Here is a 16,946-nt window from a genome sequence, read left to right on the forward strand (position 1 = left end):
CTTTGTTTGGCTGACTTCTTATTTTGTAACATGTGCTCAGGTTGTGTCTTTTGTTGCAGTACAGGCATAGCTCTTGTAACGCGTTGCTTGTCTGAGGCATCCCCTTCATCTGGCCTAACACAAGAACTACAACCAGTAGTTCTTCTCGGTCCGCCTCCCTTGGCAAATCCAGTGCTTGACTTGCTCCTTTCTTTCGCTTCGGAGGACTCTTTGACATCACCGAACAGTGGGTCTGAAGCTATCTTAGATTGTCTGTTGATGTACGTCACGAGATCAGAGAACTTTGTTCTTCTTCCTTCCCTTTCTTGTATGTCGAAAGCTATAACTCTCCATCTTTCATGAAGTCTGAAGGGCAACTTTGACACGACGATCCGAAGGTTGCTCGGGCTGTTCATCTCCTCGAGGTACTCCATGTCCTTCATGACATTGTTACATCCGGTGAGATAGATGGAGAAGCTGTGAAATGACTTGGCATCTTCTGCTTTCATTTGAGGCCATTTGACAGCCTTGTCCACGTAGGCCACAGCTATTTTCTGCTCATTGCCATACTGATAGGTCAAGAGCTTTCTTGCTTCATTGTAGCCTCGTTGTGCGCTCATGTGTTGGCAACTTCTCACAAGTTCTCTTGGTTCACCGCTGGTGAATTGCTCTAGATATTACAAGCGGTCTTCATCGTTTGTCGTCTGTACGACTGTGGATGATGTGCTCAAAGGCCTTCAGGAATGGCAGGAACTTGAAAGGATCGCCACTGAATTCAGGGACTTCCCGTTGAGGTAGGTTGGCTAGTCTCTGTTGTGTGACTAACATCTCTGTGATATCCCTCTGGTTCAGTATCACTTCGCCGAGTTCAACTTGCTTTCCATCGGAACTTGTACTTGTGTTATTGTTATTTCCTTCTTTACTTGAACATAAGACGTGTGTCTAGTTGGCCTGTGAGAAGCACTGTTGTCTTGGATTACTCTAAAACTGCTTGTCAATTTTGGTTTGACATCTGGAGCATGATGTTCGATGGTTGTAGGCATTTTCTTGTCGAGGTAGGAATTCATCCCTTCGTCGTCCATGTTATCTATGTTATCGTATTCTTCCAGAACTAGTAGCTTTGCTGTGGACTCTGCAATAGCGGTTTCAAAGTCTAGCTCTTCCATTTGAGTCTTCAACTGAATCTTCTTGACTTTCAGCTGTGCTTCCAGTTGAGCCTCTTCCGACTGAATCTTCTTGACTTTCAGCTGTGCTTCCAGTTGAGCCTCTTCCGACTGAATCTTCTTGACTTTCAGCTGTGCTTCCAGTTGAGCCTCTTCCGACTGAATCTTCTTGACTTTCAGCTGTGCTTCCAGTTGAGCCTCTTCCGACTGCAGTGCCTCTTCTTAAGTGTGACTGCGAGTGTGAGTAGGGCTGCACGGTTAACTTCCTCTTTTCTACGCAGAGGCGATGCATGAGATGACGCTTTGGATACATTTGAGTGTTTACTGCGTACACTTCGTGCTGTGACTGAACTACAGTTTTCTAGTACAGCGGATGCACTGTCGTCTGGATCCACATCTTCGGTGGCAGACTCACCTTGCTGTGTCGTCGCGCCGTCCTTTGGAGTCACCTGTTCAGTAGCAGCCTGTTCGTTAGCGGCCATGGCGTGCCGTCTTGCTTCTATTATCCACTGCTCCAGTTTGGTCAAAAGGTTCTCAGACAATGTCAGATTTGGCTCACACCAATACTGCTGGTCAGCTTTCCTTTCATCATCTGATAACAGCATACTAACTCCATAGTTCACTTCAGTAAACTCCTTCAGGAATTTTGAGTAATCACTAAGGTTATTATTTTCTACTAGAAGTGCATTGGAATCATTTTTCATGAGGTTCTCTATTTACATTTACATTTACATTTAGGGCATTTAGCAGACGCTTTTATCCAAAGCGACTTACAATAAGTGCATTTGTTACAATAAGTACATTTGTCATAAGAAGTGAAACAATATATCGCTGTCGGTACAGTAAAGACGTTCATAGAACCAAGTGCAAGTATTACAATCACTAGGCTAACCCATTCCCCGTGTAAAGCAGCGATAGCAGCTACTGTAGATGCTACACAATTAAGTACCTTGAATAAGTGCAATGTACAAGTGCCAGGACGTACAACATTCAATGGTGGCTGTGCATTGGTTTCTATGCAGAGTCGAGATGAACTCTGAACAGGTGAGTTTTGAGTCTTTTGCGGAAGCTGGTGAGCGACTCTGCGGTCCTGACATCGGTAGGGAGCTCGTTCCACCACTGAGGTCCCAAAACAGAGAAAAGTTGTGACTTTGCTGATCGACCTTTGCTTGCTCTTAGCGATGGCGGTACCAGACGTCCAGCTGAGGTAGTTGAGCGGAGGGATCGAGCTGGGGTGTGTGGCTTTATTAATGCTTGGAGGTAGGCAGGGGCAGTTCCATCGACTGCCTTGTATGCCAGTACCATCATCTTGAATCTGATGCGAGCTATTACAGGGAGCCAGTGGAGGTCTCGGAAGAGGGTGGTTACATGTGAGAACTTTGGTAGGTTGAACACGAGGCGCGCTGCCGCGTTCTGGATGCGCTGCAAGGGTTTAATCGCAGAGGCAGGGAGTCCAGCCAGGAGCGAGTTGCAGTAGTCGAGGCGGGAGATGACCAGTGATTGGACTAGAAGCTGAGCTGCTTCCCTTGTGAGGAAGGGCCGGATCCTGCGGATGTTGTAAAGTGCAAATCTGCAGGATCGGGCCACCGCAGTGATGTTTGCGGTGCAGCATAACTGATTGTCCAACACTACACCAAGGTTTTTGGCAGTTGGAGAAGGAGATACAGTGATGTTCTCAACAGTGACCAGTAAGTCCATGTGTGGGCAATCTTTCCCTGGTATTAGGAGGAGCTCAGTCTTGTTGAGGTTAAGCCTCAGGTGATGGGCAGTTGTCCAGTTGCTGACTTCTGCCAGACATTCAGATATGCGTGTTGCAATCAGGGCTTTGTCAGATGAGGGAAAGGAGAGAAATAGCTGAGTGTCGTCAGCATAGCAGTGATAGGAAAAGCCGTGGGATGTAATTACAGAGCCCAGAGATCTGGTGTAGAGGGAGAACAGAAGAGGCCCCAGTACCAAGCCTTGAGGGACACCTGTATCAAGCGTGCAAGGTTTGGACAAGGAGCCATTCCATGTTACCTGATAAGTGCGATTCATCAGGTAGGACGTGAACCAGGAAAGGGCAGATTCAGCTATGCCAAGCTCGGCGAGAGTGGCGAGGAGGATCTGGTGGTTCACAGTGTCAAATGCTGCAGACAAGTCAAGGAGAATGAGAACAGATGAGTGGGACGAGGCTCTGGCTGCCCGGAGGGACTCAGTCACCGCGAGGAGAGCTGTCTCAGTGGAGTGTGCTTTTTTGAAGCCTGACTGGTGAGGGTCAAGCAGGTTGCTAGATGAGAGATAGGAGGACAGTTGGTTAGCGACGGCACGTTCCAATGTTTTAGAGAGGAATGAAAGAAGAGATACCGGTCTGTAATTCTGGATGTCAGTGGTATCAAGTGTTGGTTTTTTGAGGAGAGGCTTTATTCTGGCAGTCTTGAAAGACATTGGAACAATCCCAGAAGTGAGGGAGGAGTTAATAAGTGCGGTTAGAAATGACAGGATGTCGTTTGACACAGCCTGGAGGAGGGAGGAAGGGATAGTGTCAAGGGGGCAGGTGGTGGCATGGTTAGATGTTATAATTCTGTTGACCTCGTCTGAGGTGAGAGGGATGAATTGGGTAAAGACAGAGGTGGGGGTCGGGGGAGGGAGGACGGTGGCAATGATAAAAGAGGAGCTAATGTCCTTAATTATTTCCTCTTTTTTTGGATACAAGGCGTGCTGAGACTCATCTTGTCATCAAGTTTCGTTTCTAGGGCCTTTGTGGTCAACTTGTTCTTTCTTTTTATGTCTAGCTCGACAATGCCTTCCATTTTGGTTTCATCCAAATCCGACATTTCAATTGGCTGTTAATGTTAGATAAGTCTCTTGCTATAGCAAACTCTTGCAAACTTCTGAAATCCAGATCAACAGTCTTTTAATCTCAAAACATGTAGATGTTTTCAAAAGGAAGATTCCAGGGCTGTCTTTATTTCCAGAGTCAGACTCAAGCTTCTTCTTGGCTAATATGACTATATCTAGCAATAGCACTTTTCTCAAAAACTGGCTATACGCACATCTTGGCTATGTTGATTACAATGACAGAATTATCCTTATTTCGTCATGAACATCAAATATGTAGCTATAGTTTATCCAGTAATTCATTTTTGTTATTTGTGTACTCATCCATCATCGTCTGGAGTTCCGGTCGGTTGTACAGCGCGGTCCCCACCATTAGCTACTTCTTCCGCAGGTTGGCTGGCTTCATCCACTCTAGTCCAGCGCCGCACATCTTCCCTCGGCTTCCAATGATGTTCTCTTGCCCTCGGCGAACTGTTTTCCACTTAATGTAGTGGCTAAAGCTCCATTGTTGTGATCAGTAAATATCTCTAAACATATTCAGTCACTTAACCACTCTATGAAAGAACGAGGTCTACGCGTGTTTACTGTGTTGAAACGACGGTAGAAAAACAGCGTATTCGCTCCGTCTTTACTGAATGAAACAAATGCAAACAAATACACACAGTTTTACTCTCCCTAAATGCGCGAATCCCTACTCATAACAGCGCGATCTAAAGCAACTAATATATCCCATGCATCTCTAATAATTCTAAGCAATGAAAGCAAGTACACTAAATAGTTATTAAACTAAAATGCAAAACAATTAGTCAATCAATATAATAATCAATCACTAAATATTCATCTAAATAATATAATATCTAAATCTAAGTCTAAATTACAATATGGCAAAATGGCACTTACACACACACTCACACACAGACACACACACACACAAACATACATACACTCACACACATATATACATAAACATAATATATTATAATATATAAACATGTATATATTTATGTATAATCACTTTAAATGCATGTTTGCTTGATCATGTGCTAATAATAGAACATCGTAACCCTTTTAGCTTTTTTACACACATTACACGCTAGACTTGATTAGAAAACTATTATTTCCAGTTCAGTGCATATACACACAGTTGCCTATGACCACGTGCCCTATAATGAAGAATCCATTATACTCTCATTATCATCATGTGAGTGATACATTCTCTGGTTCGTTGCTAAAATATATCGTTTTAAATATTATTCAATAAGGTCATGAATGCTACCAACAATAAAACCTAATAAAATAAGCAAACGTGTGCTTGGTTAACAAAGTTGACTTTTACCAATGTTGTTCTATATGTATATTTTTCTGCATGTGTTTGTATCATGTTTGTTTGCAATATTCTTCTATATGTATATTTGTCATTAGGGGAGACCGGGTATGGTTGTAACACAGGGTGGGTTGTAACACGACCAATTCCACCAATCAGGGATAAGATACGAGCCATCTGACAGCTTCAGTCTCCTCCTCCTTCCATTTTGATCACTCGTCGAAATATTCAAATAGTTGGCGCCATTTTTCCAGGAGTTACGAGAGAAATCCAAATTTTGAGGTAAGAAAGTAATTTTTTATTTTATTTATTTTTGTTTTCTAGTACTTTTACCGTTGTAGATAAAGTTGTATAAGTCATATCAGGTCAAACTATAGTTTCTCTTGTAAAGAATGGTGTATCTCTCCCTTGCTAATGTCAAAGCACCATGCTAATACAGCTAGCTTAGTAATGGATGACAGGGTGGGGTAGGTTGTAACGCATGTTTTGAAAGTGTTACAACCATCCCCTTACATACAAAGTCAATTTTTTTTTGATTTTAATAATTCTACAGAATGCGTAGAACATGGGTGAGGAAGACTGATCGTGGAGTGGATGCCCAGATATTGAAAAGAGCAGCAGAGGAAGTTAACAATGGAACATCTGTCAGGGCAGTGGCAAAAAAGCATGGCATCTGCCATGTAACGCTTAATAGATATTGGAAGAAGTTTAAACTTCTTAAAGATCAGGGATCCCAGGACCTTCCTCGGGTTGGATACAACAGTCCAAACAAAGTCTTCAGCAGGGAGCAGGAGGATCTATTGACAGAGTACATTAGCCAGGCAGCTGATATATACTTTGGGCTAACTCCACGCGAGGTAAGCATGATAGCTGAGAACAGTGTAGAATAGGCAATTTTTCAATGTTTGTGAATGATAAATAAATAACATAAAAGCAGGTAAAATAAAAAAATGAATAAATACCAACATATGAATTTAGACAATCAACAGAAATGTGTGTCCTAACTCAGACTTCCTTTTATGCTTTTGCATAGGTCAGAAAGTTTGCATATCAGTTAGCCGTGAGTTTTGATATAAATCATCCTGAAACCTGGGACAATAAGCTGATGGCGGGGCCTGACTGGTTCAACAGTTTTCTGAAACAACATCCCAGACTATCTATTCGGTGTCCACAGGCAACAAGCCTTTCAAGGGCCACCTCCTTCAACAAGACAAATGTTGAGCGCTTCTTCAGTCGCCTGTCGGAGGCAATAGAGAAGAACCGCTTCGATGGTTCTGACATCTGGAACATGGACGAGACAGGCGTCACAACTGTGCAGGCACCATCCCGAGTGGTAGCGCGCCGGGGGTCAAGCAGGTTGGAGCCATGACATCAGGTGAGAGAGGCACATTGGTATCAGTTGCATACGCTGTGCAAGCTCTGGGGAATTCCATTCCCCCATTCTTTGTGTTCCCCCGAAAGAACTTTAAGGAACACTTTGTACAGAGCGGGCCATTAGGAAGTGCTGGAAGTGCTAATAAGTCAGGCTGGATGCAGGAGGAGGATTTCTTGCATTTTCTTGGTCACTTTGCAAGACATACAAAGGTGAGTCCAGAGAAAAAGGTTTTGCTTCTGCTGGATAATCACTCCTCACACATCTCTGTGAGAGCCGTTGATTTTTGCAAAGGTCAGGGCATTGTTCTTCTGACCTTTCCACCACACTGCAGCCATAAGCTCCAGCCACTTGATCGCAGTGTCTTTGGTCCATTTAAGAAAATGGTGAATGCGGCCAGTGATGACTGGATGAGGATGAATCCAGGCAAACCAATGACAATTTACAACATTCCAGGGATCGTGAGGAACGCCCTACCCACGGCCGCAACGCAAAGGAACATTCAGGCAGGCTTCCAGTGCACAGGCATATGGCCTTACCATCCGAACATCTTTCAGGACAGTGACTTTGCGCCCTCCCAGGTCACCGATCGTCCTGACCCAGCTGAGGCTCTCCTGCCGCCAGGCTCCTCACCTGCTCACCTGCCGCCAGGCTCCTCACCTGCCCACCTGCCGCCAGGCTCCTCACCTGCCCACCTGCCGCCAGGCTCCTCACCTGCCCACCTGCCGGCAGGCTCCTCACCTGCTCACCTGCCGCCAGGCTCCTCACCTGCTCACCTGCCGCCAGGCTCCTCACCTGCTCACCTGCCGCCAGGCTCCTCACCTGCTCACCTGCCGCCAGGCTCTGCTCCTCCTCCAGAGATGCCGAGCACCTCTGGGTCCATCTTAGGACCGTTCAGTCCAATAATAATTCGGCCATTTCCGAAAGCATGCCCAAGAAAAGTAACAGGCAAGGGTAGGAGGAAGAGGCGCTCCGAAATCTTGACTGATACACCAGTTAAGCTGGCGTTGGAAGAGGAGGACCGGCGAAAAGGAAAAAACATCAAAATTAAACTCTTTGGGGGTGATAAAGGAAAGAAGAGGAAGGTCAACAAAACTGCCAAGAAAATGGTGAAAGCTCAGAACTCCTCGTCAGAGGTGGAAGAAGACTTTTGTGTGGTCTGCATGGAAACCTTTCGAAATTCCAAATCCAAAGAGGTGTGGGTAAAGTGTGTCCTATGCAGCTTTTGGGCCCACCAGGCATGCACTCCAGGTCTGCCCAATTTTATTTGTCACCATTGTGATTCAGATTAAGGATTTATTTAATTTGTTTGTTAGAGAACATGTTGCCCTGTTCTAAAAAAAAACAACTGTTTAGCTCTCGCTCTCAAGAGACACAAATACACACACACAACGTATAAACGTTATGCTTTTTATATTTTGTTCATAGCATTAACATAGCCTACGCTACGATTCTATTTTTTCTGTACACACACACACACACACACACACACACACACAATGCATATGTCACTCCACTACTTCCAATACAGTTTAAGAATATTTTGTTTGGTGAATCTATTTTCAAACCCTGTTGTTTATGGTTATAATTAAATCGGCATATCAAATGGAGTAACATTGGTTTTTTGCATTTTGTCTACCTGTTACAACTTACCCCAGTAGGTGTTACAACCTACCCCGGTAGTGGGGTAGGTTATAACAAAGGTATACATTGTATTTGTCATAATCTCACAAATTCCGTGATATAGTTGAGGAGATTTAAATGGTTGCCACTTGTAGTAGACAAATGTGGGTACGTTGCCTAAAAGGTCCAGAACTGTAGCTTTTAAAAAAATGGTAGATTTAGGTGATGAAGAAAAAAGTGTTACAACCATACCCGGTCTCCCCTACTCCTTTGACTGTTTTTAAAAAATGTGGGTCCTTTACCTTTTATTGGCATGTTTTGCTTCCATGTGTTTTAGTGATAAAATTAGCCTCTTGTATATATTTTGGCATTTGTCATACCATGTGGATTTTTTAATTTGCACATTATCTCAAATAAGGAAAACTAAACAAACCTTTTTGTCTATACAGCAGATGAAAGAAATCCCACTTAGAAAACCCTTTGGCAGCCCCACTCTAAGGCAACAACTTATGTTTAATTTATACAACTTATGCACACAGTAGCCTCCAGGGAAACTCATTTGGTTACTGAGTCATTGATCATGTAGTCCTAGGCTACTGTCCTACATGCCAGTTAAACCCACCCCATCCAGGCCAAACACAAACAAATGCAAAATTGTAGCAATAAAAACATGCAATTAATTTGAAAAAGGATAGGGAGAACAATTATTTTGGAATGATGTTTTATGTAGCCTCCCATATTGGAGACGAATGGCAAGGCCCTTAACTTTTGAATTACAATTGATAAATAAGTGTAAAGAATATGGCTATGGAGGAGTGTGGTAAGTGAGACTTCCTGTGGCGTTAGTAGTGTTCCTGTCCGTGTGTGTGCGCGCGCGCGCGTGTGTGTGTGTGTGTGTGTACACAAACAGTGGTGTTATTGTAGCTGTCGAGATCCTGCGTGAGCGAACCTATTCTTCCCCTCATCAATTGAAACGGGTCCTAGAGAACATAAGCCCTTGGCTTGTTGGCAGAGTGCCAGGGCGAGGGGACAGTGCTTTTTGACGCGGTGTTTGGAGTGAGCTAACCTTCCCCCCACACACACGCACGCACACACACACACACACACACACACACACACACACACACACACGGGTTCAGAGCCTTTTAAATATTCTCATGAAAGCGAGGAGGCGTGCATGTTTCCTACTTATGACAATGGACAAGTGCACGTTATTATTTTACCGCGCTGTAAAACGCAGGTTTCCCGAAAATCTTCACATCGGTAAAGTGAAAATATTAAAGACGTTTGTGGGCATAAAAGAGACATTGAATAGAATATATATTCACTATTGTAAATAAGTCATATTAAGCCGGCCTAAACATTTGCGTCATACATTTGACGTGTATACTCAAGCACAAAAAGATAGAGATAGAACACACCCAGTTTCAACAGTCTGTGCGGTAGGCGTGACGCCTTTACTACGAATTCATTCAAGGTTTGCCCCGCCCTGAACGTAAACAAATGGGGGTTTGACCAATAGAATTCAAGAAACATCAGCCGATGATCAGATGACTGCAAGGAGTAACTATTTAAAACTCTAATGAGCCGCTCTCATACAAACCAGAGTAGCACTGAAGCGCCCACCAAACACATAACCGGCAAACGGTTTCCGGCTGTGGATCTCAGTCACCTTCCGACACATTTTGAAAGTCCAAGTCATTATCTTACGGAACTCCTTTTCCCATACCCATTGGTGTTTAAGAAACGAGTTACATTATGCTTTCATTTTGGATTTTTATCAGTTGTCTAACATTAGTTGTGTGTGGACATGGAGAAAATGCAGTAATTAAAGGTAAGAAAACGATCATCTTCTTCCTTCTTTGTGGTGGATCGGAAATCAAGGATTGACTTGCGTTACCACACATTGAATGAAAATGACTTAAATACCCCGGCATTTGACTAACATCGGTGATGAATTCTCACTGCTACTGGATTGCTATACAGCAGATGTGAATGCTTGCAGATTAATGATCGAAAGTTAAGAGGCATCGATCTTTATACCGATTACGTGTCCTTGAAATGCCAACCGAACTGCCAAGACGCATGCACACAACGCCACGTCTGTGTTCCATTTAGATCCGCTGAATCTGCGGTCTCTGCTCACATGCTCCACTACCCGTCCGGTACAATGTATCTGGACTGTCTGGGACTCGTCTACGTGTATAATACCAGGCCTATACACTGTAGTATAGCCATTTATATTTGGATTTTTAATTTGGTGTGAGCATGGTGGTTTTTAATGTTTGGGCAACGAAACGTCCACCAGGCGCATTGGGGGTTTTGTAGACCAGAGTGACACCTGAAGTGGCATTTGAATGTGTAATTTATAGCGCTGACTTCAGCTGTGAAAATGATCTCAGGAGGGCTCGTCGTGACAGCTTTTTCCGTGCACTTGCGGATACGGAAGGTTTACGTTACATTGGCAGTAGTAGCACTGAGGCGCTCATGTAGGGAGGCTGTTTGTTTAATGTTTGAAAAAGGTAATTTGCTTGCAATTCAAACATACAAATTAGGGTGTGTGTAAGTGCAAAGCAAATATTTGCATTAATTACCGATCTGGGTGAAGGCGCGGGGTAGTTGATGAGTTGAGGGTAGCAGGTGCATTGTTCAGCCCATTGTTCAGCCCAATTGTCAAATAAACCAACCCCACTGTGTGCGCTGTTTCAGATGGGGAAGAAGCATTTGGGGAAATGTCAACGTCAAACGTATCCCTCCATTACCTCATAAAGTACAACATGCGCAAAAGTTTGGATCTGGACCTGGAGGGTTGCTACCTGCAGGTTGGCAGGAAGGAATCTCTCCAGGAGTGCGGCTTCAACGCCACAGCCAAGACCATCTTCATCATTCATGGCTGGACGGTAAATACAAATAAATACGAATCGAGCAACAGCGAGCATGACCGGCTTTTCCCCTTTTTGTGTCCTGCGCTATACATCTATTTTTGTATCTATGGAGAAGAGAGTGAGTGTCTGTAAGATGTGATTGATCTAGTGGTTGTACAGGTTTCTGTGAACACATCTTTTTTTTTTTAATGTTCCCAGATGAGCGGACTATTTGAGAGCTGGATGACCGAGCTGGTCTCTGCTGTGATTCAGCGAGAGACAGAAGCGAACGTGATCATCGTGGACTGGATCTCGTTGGCTCACCAGCTGTATCCAGACGCGGTTAACCACACCCAACGTGTCGGCCTCAGCATCGCACAAATGCTCAACTGGCTTCAGGTAGCGCCCCCCGAATATCTGAATCTGGCAACCTGTTTTTTTTGCTTGCGTCAGAACACTCTGGTTCACCTGCATCTGTCTTTCAAAACATGTTGCGTGTCACACTTGGTTATTCACAGAGAATTGCGAAGCTGTGTTTTGCCAGCCATTAGCACAGAGATTATGGCACTGTAAAAAATCCTACAAATCTGTCACGGTTTCACAACATCAAACCATCTCTTCATTCCTGATTAAGTATTTCTCTGCTAAGCCCGAAGGGGACCTTCTTTGTTGTTAAATCTATCTCCAGGTGAAGGTGCTCAAAAAGTAACGTGTAGGCTGTATAATAGCACCTCAGCCATCATTGGCAATGTAGTCATTGGTGATGGTCAATATGGAGAGTATTTTCTAGACGTTTGGAGGATTATTTATACTGTACAAGGTGTTCATTTACACCATGGGCGTCTTACATGGATTACTTTGTGGTGAACACGACAAACCTGCATCTGTTGTCTCACCTTTTACCCTACATTTATCCATGAATCAGACATTGGTGGGGGAAGTAGGCTACTTAGAAGTACTGGGATCAGGCCAGCAGCTCTATTCAGTAGCCACGGAAATGGGCCAGGGCACAAATGTTAGTGAAGGGTGCTTTGGGCCTGTTGCCACCCAGTTGTAAGCATAAACAAAGAATGTGTTTCATGGCCACAAACTGACAGATGGTGGAGGTGCTGTTGCATGGAAGGAAGAGCGAATAGATATTCGGCCCACATAATTACCCGGACCAAGATTGGCTTGGCTTTCAGTCAGTCAGTCGGGGGGGGGGGGGGGCTCGCGCTCCCAATTGGCTACAATCTGGCCCTATCTCTGTCAGGGTTGGCACTCACGGTGACGGCTGCTGATTCTGATGGGCGCATCACTTATTGTTATGTTTTATGTTTATGTACAGGATGAGCACCAGCTACCTTTGAGCAACGTGCATCTGATTGGCTACAGCCTGGGAGCCCATGTGGCGGGCTACGCAGGAACAAACGTACAGGGCACCCTCGGCCGGATCACAGGTGAGAGATGAACCAAGATGCCAAGAATTTTCGTTTCTTGTTGATGAAGCATAGTGGTTATTGCCATTGTCGTGGGCAAATATGTAACAGTGATGTGTATTGTCGCTCCAGGGCTTGACCCGGCAGGACCTATGTTTGAGGGGGTTGGGGAAGGGAACCGGCTCTCTCCGGACGACGCCGATTTCGTAGACGTCCTGCACACATACACCCGGGAGGCGTTAGGCGTGAGCATCGGCATCCAGCAGCCAATAGGGGACATCGATATCTACCCCAACGGTGGGGAAGTGCAGCCCGGCTGCAGCCTCGGTGACGTGCTGGCGGTGGCAGGAAGTGAGTGTTGCTGACCGTTGGGGATACTATCCACCCGTTCTATTGTTGGAGGAGAATCGGTTAAGCCCAAACCAGCCCTCGGTTTGGTTTGAGTGACATGTTTGTCTGTTGCTTGTCAATTGCATACGTCACTTCCCTGCCCGGTTCAATGCATCGTTTTCAAAATGCTCCTGTTGCCCGGCAGGTTAAACAGACTTTAACCTTCCTCCATGTTTTTCTTTTTGAACGTACAGATTTCATGGAGGTGATGAAGTGTGAGCACGAGCGCGCCGTGCACCTGTTCGTGGACTCCCTGATGAGCAAGGACCACATGAGCTTCGCCTTCCAGTGCACCGGGCCCGACCGCTTCAAGAAGGGCATCTGCCTCAGCTGCCGCAAGAACCGCTGCAACCACATTGGCTACAACGCCAAGAAGATGCGCAAGAGGCGCAACAGCAAGATGTATCTGAAGACCCGCGCCGACACCCCATTCGGAGGTGAGCCGGTACAAGCCGTTGTGGACCCTTTTTGACTAGTTCGTACTATGATGCGCTTTGCTTTCCCTTTTTTATTTTTTTGATCGTGGATAAAACTAACTAATATCGTCTATACTCTTAAGGTTACCACTACCAGATGAAGATGCACATTTTCAACAGAAATCATTCGGACAACGCAGACCCCACATTCCACGTCAAGTTGTATGGGGCTCACAACGACACAGAAAAACTCTTTGTTGACGTGTGAGTATCTAGGTTTATTTGCCAGCCCATTGTGGCCTTAGTTGTTTAGGTTTTCTGGTGTCCGTAATTTTTCTGCAGATCTGACTTTTCCGTTTATTTTTCCTCCAACCAGCCCTAATGGTGTGGGTCTGAACCTGACCAACACCTTCCTGGTGTTCACTGAGGAGGAGATCGGAGACTTGCTGAACATCACCTTGAGCTGGGAAGCACCATCTGACTCCTGGAACTCTTTCTGGAAGTCCCTCAAGCAGTCCTTCTCGAATAAGACCGCTACACCCGTTCTTGAAGTACGACGGATCCGTGTGAAGGCTGGAGAAACTCAGAAAATGTAAGCCTGGTGGGGACGCTATAAAACATTACATTAGGTCCTCTTTCGTCTTACTTTGAAACCTTAACAAGACTTGGCGTTCGATATGAAGAAATCATAATGTGTGTGGGATTGAGCCCCTCCTTTAATAGGCAGCAGACTTTCATAATTTAATAAACTCAATAACTGTATTCTGGCCTCTGACTGGCTGTGTGACGCAAAGGACCGTTTTTAATTAATTAATCTTTGGGGAGAGTTACTAGTCTATTTTATATTAGTTATAGAATGGGATTTTATTGATGTAATTGAAATCAATGTTGCATTGATGACTACAGTCAATGTTATTTTAAGCTAGGTGAGATGTTGCACAATACAAATAATTGATATTATTGGGTATTGTATGTGTAATTAACACCTTTGTTTGCCATAGGTTCACCTTCTGTGCCCACGACAAGACGGAAATATCCCCGGGGGAATCGGTGAGCTTCGGAAAATGTCGTGATGGGTGGGAAGTGAAACCGAAAAAAAGGTAAGGCTTGGTTTATTTATTTTTTAGGGTTAGCCCAGATGTTGCATTGGATGCATTCTATTCTATTTCTATTTTCTTATTTTGGCTGACTGACTCAAACCGTTTTACCTTTGTTCATTTTAACAGACTGGTTGCATAAAGAACTCTGCTCTTCCAAGAAGCACTGCAGCGTCATAAGGGGACCCAACATGGAACAGCAAGGAGGACTTCTGTCTCTTTATTTGAGCACTTCCGACTCTTTATTTGAGCACTTTCGGAGGAGGAGGAGGAGGATCAGCAAACTGTGGCAGGGGCCATTCTGGCTCCTGGACTGTGAACACGCCAGGATAGTTTCCATTGGTCGCTGTTCATAACAACTCTGGGCTATTTTCCAGCGTTGCAGCCAGACAACGGCAGTGAATGCAGGCTAAACGGGTTTGGTTTGGCCCGGAGGGGGCTTTCAAGATCGTTCCTTTTAAATGGACTAGTGTCATCTTGGCACTGGGGAAATAGTGTACAGATCAGTGTCAAGAGGACATTCACCGGAAATGTAGTCGCTTTACTGTGTAATCTTTTTAATATTTATTTATGCAGGTTCGATCTGCAAGACCAAGTATTTATCAAATGCACACGTGCGTGTGTGTCTGTGTGTCTGTGTGTGTGTGTGTGTGTGTGTGTGTGTGTGTGCGTGCGCTTTCTGCTGTGTGAGATAATCGATACACTGTAAATTATGTGAATTGTGTGTACTGTGTATTAGGGGATGTGTATATAAAATTTTCATAAATTAAACTTATTTGTACTAACTCTTGGTGTAACGACTTTACTTTCAAAGGGCTTTATTAATCTGCATGTCGATTTAGAATAATGCTCTTCAGTTGTAAGGTAGGGAAAGCACTTGACATGATAATTAAACTATTGTAAGCTAAGTATTTCCTCCTAGGTAGCTGGTTTTGTTGTGGCCAATCTCCCACTCAAACTGTATTATACAGAAGTAGTTGGGAGTATTTTGACGTGTGTTTATATATAAATTTGCCGTAGCTAAATTCTTTCAGTTTTTTTGCAGTTGCAGGAGTTCATGCAATTCTAATTTGAGCTTCAAGATGTATTTCCTAGATGTTCAAATTGAATATAGCATAGCTCATATAAGCTGGGGGTTGTGCGCCCTGCTCAGAAAGCAACCGCAGTGAGTCAGAGAAAAGGCTTGTTCTAACTAGCAATGTCTCTGAAGCTCAACCTGTAATGAAGTGGCATAAGTAGTGCATTTTGTCTTTTGTAATTATGACCAACGTGTTTCTGCCAATTCCTCCTAGCCCACTCTGAAGGAGCTCATGTTAATGTCAGGCGCCGTGGGTGTATCCCAGTTGAGCATGATATCGGTTGACTGAAATGCTACAGTAGAACCAATAAAAAGCTGAAGGTGTCAATTTTGGCAACTGACGTTACCTACTTGGGCCTTGACATCGGTTGAGACGGGTGTAAGGTCTATTGCATCTACCTCAAATCTGTTGGTTGAAAACGAAAGGACAAAGTTAAACCATTATATTAGCAACCAGACGTTGGTAAACTTGGCATTACTGTTGGCACAAAGTGAACAAAATGCAAAAGTGATGCTAATAATAGGACCTTTCCCCACAGGGAAATTCAGTGCTGGGATAACATTTAAAAGGGTTATGCTTAATGTTCTCAAACGCTCCATGCATGCCCATAGAAGAGGGGATTCAAGGCAATAACAATCACACACTCGAGTGTAGCACAAGATGGTTGTGTAGCATGACACACCAGCCCACTGTAATTATCTGTGGCCTAGAACAGGAAGCACCAGAAACCGCTCCTGGTGTAATAGAGTCAGACAATGTAGAGTAAAGTGTTGACACTCACTACATAACTGCAGGTTATTTAAAATCAAATATGCAATATACAATGCAAAAGAGTTTCCATTAATAATATGAATAAGTCTTAAAAACTGATTAATTTTTGGATCCTGAACTAAGCTATGAAAACATTCAGGCCACGGTCCGAAATGTAAAATTACAATCCCCTTGAAATGACTCAACTCGAAGCATCGAGGGGTCTGTGACTGATCAATAGGGTCAGCCGGACTTCCAGTGTTAAGCACTTTAGCTCCCTATTTGCAGGTCCTTGTGTTACAACATCAGCCCCCTGCGTCACTGCCCGCACCACAAACACACAGGTTGTGTACTTGGACAGAGGGGCTGGACCAGCCTGTTTTGAACCAGCCTGTAGGTCCACGTGCCTCACAGATTATACACTGTTGTATACACACAATTCCACATGTAAGACGTTGGCTGATGCAACCACCATTGCCCTCCGGTGTAGGAGAGGGGTGTGTGTGTCTGTGTGTGTGAGAGATCACCTTATCCCTGATCCCAAACAACTCAACTGCTCACGTAACTCTTTCGTGCTACGCCCACCAAAGTAGCAGAAGAGAGAGAATCTCAGCCCTGCCAGCAATGCACCGAGCAACAAGTCCAAATAGGCCG

The 16,946-nt window shown here is 44.4% G+C and overlaps 1 protein-coding gene across 1 annotated transcript; it reads left to right on the forward strand.

Moving 5' to 3' along the window:
* Nucleotides 1-9,893: 9,893 nt before the first annotated feature.
* lipg (lipase, endothelial) lies at nucleotides 9,894-15,200 on the forward strand. The gene is made up of 10 exons (XM_079746208.1): nucleotides 9,894-10,112; nucleotides 10,988-11,178; nucleotides 11,362-11,541; nucleotides 12,470-12,581; nucleotides 12,693-12,911; nucleotides 13,145-13,387; nucleotides 13,510-13,630; nucleotides 13,743-13,958; nucleotides 14,368-14,466; nucleotides 14,593-15,200. Exons 1-10 carry the CDS (start codon nucleotides 10,037-10,039, stop codon nucleotides 14,603-14,605), a joined length of 1,470 nt encoding a protein of 489 aa, XP_079602334.1. The 5' UTR covers nucleotides 9,894-10,036; the 3' UTR covers nucleotides 14,606-15,200.
* The last annotated feature ends 1,746 nt before the right edge of the window (nucleotides 15,201-16,946 follow it).

This window comes from Pollachius pollachius (assembly GCF_949987615.1).
Source record: "Pollachius pollachius genome assembly, chromosome: 1".
NCBI classification, from domain to species: domain Eukaryota; kingdom Metazoa; phylum Chordata; class Actinopteri; order Gadiformes; family Gadidae; genus Pollachius; species Pollachius pollachius.

What these genes read in the sequence shown, in the direction of transcription:
- lipg (XM_079746208.1), top strand. Translation starts at nt 10,037, where the DNA reads ATGCTTTCATTTTGGATTTTTATCAGTTGTCTAACATTAGTTGTGTGT. An exon ending in AGAAAATGCAGTAATTAAAG is followed by an intron (nt 10,113 to 10,987) that starts GTAAGAAAACGA and finishes GCGCTGTTTCAG; the next exon opens with ATGGGGAAGAAGCATTTGGG. An exon ending in CACCCTCGGCCGGATCACAG is followed by an intron (nt 12,582 to 12,692) that starts GTGAGAGATGAA and finishes TTGTCGCTCCAG; the next exon opens with GGCTTGACCCGGCAGGACCT.